Source organism: Triticum urartu, chromosome 6 (assembly GCF_003073215.2).
Source record: "Triticum urartu cultivar G1812 chromosome 6, Tu2.1, whole genome shotgun sequence".
Classification (NCBI taxonomy): domain Eukaryota; kingdom Viridiplantae; phylum Streptophyta; class Magnoliopsida; order Poales; family Poaceae; genus Triticum; species Triticum urartu.
Window position 1 is genome coordinate 543,124,415 of NC_053027.1, and position 5,669 is coordinate 543,130,083.

The window sequence follows — 5,669 nt, forward strand, 5'->3', positions numbered from 1 at the left end:
CTTTTAGATCTGTTGGAGCTGTGCGGCGCCTAAAAAAACAAAATTTTAATGCGCGGAGCTCTTTTGGGGCGCCTGTTGGAGATGCTCTAAGTACATATTCTCTCCGTAAAGAGATATAAGATTGTTTAGATCATTATTAAAGTAGTGATTTAAACATTCTTATATTATTTTAAAGAGGGAGTATATTTGTTTAAAAAGGTTTTTTTTCTTAAGTTAATATGAGCATAACTTTTCTTAGAGGCTGAAGCATACTAAGAATATATCTGGTTGAATTTATGCATGTACTTTGATTTTGGGTTGATTTATGAGGGTGTTTCATTCATATGAATATATGTAATCACTAATTGAGGTATATATCAATTTCTTGCAGGAAAATATCTTTTCCATATATGAATATGTAATCGCGGATCGAGCTATTTCTTGGAGGAAAATACTGCTAAGAGGATATGATTACCTGAGTGCATTAAGGACAAGGATACCAACAATTTGAACTTGATATCCAAGAGGTCTTCCCTTTGCACCCAGAACATGTCACTCTCTAACAAATTAACATGCAGCAGGAAGTCGTGCTTCCATGCTGCAAAAACTCAAGTTAGATTTTTAGTTTGCATTGTGCATGGTCCTCCAGATTATTTGAAGACCCAACACGTTGTACGGATTCAAGCAGAAAGAAATCCTAATCCTTGACCAAACAGTGAGAGGACAAGACTGTTTCCAAGTCCTATGCACGTAGACACATCATCTCCTACTCCCATGCACGTGGTCTCATCAACCCCAAAATTCACGTCCAACCAAGTATTCCCGTATGGCCAACAAAGATCATTTGACAGAAAAAACAAATCTATCCCCGCAAGCAATTTCTTTTCTCCTCTTTTATTTGAGATTTTATTGGATTGAACAGCGAATTTTATGGGTTCGCCATTTGAAATCTGGGATAATCGAGTGGTACACACCTTGGGTAGGCATAGCGATTTATCCTTGGATTTGTTTTGTTTGATCAAACTGCCTTCTCTCTGTGGTATGGTAGTTTGGCCGCCGATAGATGCCTGCACTCATCGGTGCAAATTTCGAAGCGATATGATTTGGCAGCCGATGTGACTACGTGCATGCGATTAACGCAAGCGTTTTTGAATTATATTAGTTCTTTTTATTGAGATATTTTTCCTTCGGGCGTTTCATGTTTCATGTTGGTGGCTTCTTTTCTTTATTATATTTTTGCCTCTCCATGCTTACAAAGAGATATTTTCTCTGAGACTGATTTGTTTATTTGTTCACGTTCGCACACATGTTATTTCATTCTTGTCAGCAGCGTCGTGTTGAATTTTTTTTCTGCTGCTTCAGGTCGGCTGCCGCTTTGGCTGCAGTTTTTGGTGTTCTAGAATATTTCTATTAGGTTTAGTATATTAATAATGGTGCTCATGATAGGGACCGGTGCATATTAAAGGTGTGGATATGCTGCGTTTCACTTTGTTGTTTTCCGTGGTTGTTATATTTGTTTCCTTCATGGCATCAAGGAGTGGTGGCTCTCCCCGCAAAAGAAAAAAAAAGAAAAAAAGGCGTGGTCGCTGTGCTGGGCGTCGTTCGGGTCGTTCGCGTTCTGCCTGACCGACGTGGTCCTTCTTGTCGGGCGGTGAATATTTATCGTGGTCTTTTGGCATGCTCCTAGGCACTGTACACCATGCGAGGCGCAATAGTATTATTGCTTTTGTTTCATACCCAGTCAGTACAAACTTTTTAAGAAAGGAAAACGGAGATGCAAAAAATGTTTTTGCATTTTTTTAAAGATGATATAGGCTACCTATCCTCATTTTGATGAGAATGAAATCTGTAATTGAACTACGTGGGCATAAATAAAAGATAGTTTGATTTTCCTTTTCTCTACATTTTTGTAGCTATATATATATATATATATATATATATATATATATTATATCTGAGGTAAGGTGATAGACACAACTCTGTAAGCTACTTCACAAATGACAAGATGTATCTTGCAATTTTCATGCTAGACTTAATCTTTTACAAAATTAATCCAATATTTTATCTCTTGGGTTTCTTACATAATGGCGTAATGGTGCATTAGTTATAATTTTTCACATTTTATTTTATTCATGTACACCTCCATTTATTATTACGATTTGATATTTGGGGGGGGGGGTGTTTTTCTCTGCGATCAATTCACATTCTTAAGTGAAAAAATTATATTGATTTCAGTTTGAGTTGAATAATCGAAATCTCAGTATGAGAAGCTATCACGAGGTTGACCTTGGATCATTGCATGCGACTGAGCCTTCAGTAATTACCTTTGTGTTGGGCCCCATTAAGTAAACTAAGTAAGCATATACATTTGCTTGCCACTCAAACCAAAAATTGAACAAAAATACTTTTTTATTGTTCTTTTCTTTTGTTTGAGGTTCATGTCCACTACATTATTTCAGATTGTGAATTTTCCTGTTCTATGCATATATATATATATATATATATATATTTTACAGTTCTTTGTGATATTGACCTATAATACATCATCATAGTAAAAAAAAATTGGTAACCTATATGGGGTCAATGGGGTGGTACCAACATAGGGCTGTCATCTTCGTGACACACAACACGTATGCACAACATTCATTAATAATATCATGGTCCTTGCATCTTAGCTTACTAACTTTTGTTGTTTCTTCAGGTTTAATTCTTTGGGGGCAGAATCAATGTCTTTATTTTTTTATCACCAAGCCTGATTGTAACAAAATCCCTAGCGGTTTGTGTGACAAAACTGAAGCTTTCAGTTTAATTCGGTCCGAAACAATGGTTGATTTACGTAATAAAGTTGCACTTTTCAAAGTGCCTTATTCGTCTATCCTAGCTTAATTGCAATATAAGACAATCCAGTAAGTTGTCCATCATGTTACATATGCAACTGTTTGGGTACACTTTTATTTATGTTTGTTCCCTCATACGCAAGCAGGGCAGGCGGGGACAACAGATAGATACCTTGCCTAATAGTGCTTTTTGAGGTTTTCTTGAATAAGAGGAAGAAACACTAATACATCAAAGTAAAAAAGAAAAGGAAAAGAAAAACACAATGGTATGCTTTAATATAACCAACCTGGCCACATAAATGATTCTTGAACGATCCGAGCAAAGAAATGATGTCCAAACTAGCAACCAATCAAGCAGTCGAAGAAGTAACACATAAGGATTCCTTTTACAACGTATGTAATTTCAACATGAAGTATATCGACAGAGCTCCGTATCATTTCATTACCTGCACAAACCCAGCGGGCTGTTGAACAAGGATGCTATGAATTACCAAAGAACCAAAAAGTAATCATGCAATATCAATATGTATTCAATTTATCTACAATCTACCGACTATTTTCATGCAATAAAGCTTTTCTTTATGAAAAATTTCAGCATCGATACCAATATGATTTTTGTACATACACCATAACATAAAAAGTAAAGTGAACAAGCAAAAATAGAACAATTAATAGGATAATAAATGGATAAAGCTGTATACAGAATTTCTCACATAACTTATCAATAGGCGCGGCGCGGGCATAGCTAGTTAATTCTATGAGGGGGATTTTGAAAAAAAAATAGACTGCACTACGGTCGGACATGAATTTTGGGACGATTGGTTTCAGTCAGACGGTTGGTTTTGGCTTCGTATACGTATACGTATGCGTGTGGGGGTTGTGTCAGGAAAGAAACCGAAACCAAAACCAATCGGAAAAAGCCTCCAGATCCGATCCCAAATTGATCCCTTGCTTCGCACCTATAAGTAGGAATCAAATTGATCCCAAACAAACCCTCTCACTCGTCCGCAGCCCCGCCGCCGACTTTTTGCCCAGCACGTGCGCATCCATCGAGCGCGGAGTAAGATCGACAGATCAGGAGGCGAATCGACGAACACGCAGATGAAGAGCTCGGCGCTGATGAGTCCGGGTGAAATCCAAGAGGAGATGGCGTACGAGGCAGAGACATTTGCTGCACATGCTCGTGTTTGGGAATCCGCCTGGAGCAAGACCTGGGGCTACTTCACGGACACCAGTGAGTAACACACCAATCGACCGATCAATTTTGTTTAATTATAATCGGTTCTGCTGATCACCTGGTGCTTGGAAACTCTTTGCTTGATTCGAAATTACTAGATAAGAGCAGTGCCTTTGACCCTAGGGATGATAATGTGACAATTCCATATGGGGATCCGTAGAACATTTTCGCTCCCATCTGTTCCCGTCTTCCCATACACATATACTCCCTCCGTCCCATAATATAATATGGTTTTACACTGTGTCAAAAAAGCTCTTACACTATGGGATGAAGGGAGTACTATATAATATGGAGAATGGGTTCTTGTTTATTTTGCTGGTTATCGAGTGGTAGTTCATGCCAGCTCATGCCTGTTAATTAGAACATTCTAATGCAGGGTTAACCTTTTTTACAGCGTCGCTGAGTTCCATGCAATTTACGCACTATGTACCTGGACGCATCTCAGACAATCGTGCTGGGTCTACTCCAGAAACCTTGCAGGTTTTCTCCATCAAACTCGCTGAAATAGCTGGGGCTCTCGCCTGGCCATTGTCTGTCTATGGTGTGACTGCTGTTCGGGACATCGCGGATCATAACCGTAACCTTCTCTTCTCTTGCGATAGGAGCGAGGCCCAAGAACTCAAACAAGATGTACGTACCATCTTAATTTGCTCTTCATTTTATTTTGGAGATATTTGTTGGTTAATGGGGTGATCGATGATGTTTGTAGGATTCTTTTTTGCGCTTAATTGGGCCATCACGTGCAATTGTGTTAACAGACATAGTTGACATTGAAATCCAACTGAAAGTGAAAGGTCCGACAATGTCTCAAGATAAAGCATTGATCAGCTATGTCGCCAATTATAGTGGAGGAGGTCTTGGCGTATCGACCCTTTGCATTGATAATTGTTTATGTACACTGGAGTTATGCTTGCAGCGTGTCAAACGAACAGTCCAGGCTACCATCTTGAGTGTCCGAGTTGTCAAGTGTGGTTCATGGCCGTTTGAATATGGTGGCCGAGTTGCTTGCTCCTCAGCTTCACGGGAAACGGTGGTCACTGATAGTGGAGTCACTTGTGCTATTAATCCCTCATCTAGCCAAATTGTAATGCTTGAATCAAAAGATGGAGCAATGCTGAAAGGTCTTAATGGTCACATATACCTGCCGAGGCAAGTTGTTTCTGTAGAAATTGAAGGAGTGTTGGACATTGCCATAGAAGCCTACACAAAATCTGGTGATATCGGTGCACAGGGTCGTATTTGTTTCGCGCCCCAGGTTTGCAACATAAGCCAAGATAAATTTGCCATTGCAGATGTTGAGGTGATGATTACGATTGCTTGGTCCCTTGTCCCTACAAGCAAAAGGGAAATTGTGGCACAACGACAGTTTGTCTAAAACTGATAGCTAGGAGGTTGTGGCGTGGAACACTGAAAAGACAAGGCAACACCAACCAAACCTTTGCGCATGTTAGAGTATATATACTGTGTATATACCGTACAACGCATGTATATGGTCAACCGTTGTATGTGTGAGTGCGTGTGATCGTGGCACACGATTTGTGTGTAGTGGCGCATGATCCCCTCGGCCGAGGCCCTATGTAACTTGTATATTAACCCCAGCCGATGAGCTAATGGAT

The 5,669-nt window shown here is 39.5% G+C and overlaps 1 protein-coding gene across 1 annotated transcript; it reads left to right on the forward strand.

The window, feature by feature from the left end:
• The first annotated feature begins 3,962 nt into the window (after nucleotides 1-3,962).
• LOC125516955 lies at nucleotides 3,963-5,428 on the forward strand. The gene is made up of 3 exons (XM_048682209.1): nucleotides 3,963-4,050; nucleotides 4,448-4,683; nucleotides 4,763-5,428. The coding sequence occupies exons 1-3, from the start codon at nucleotides 3,963-3,965 to the stop codon at nucleotides 5,426-5,428; spliced, it is 990 nt and encodes a 329-aa protein (XP_048538166.1).
• The last annotated feature ends 241 nt before the right edge of the window (nucleotides 5,429-5,669 follow it).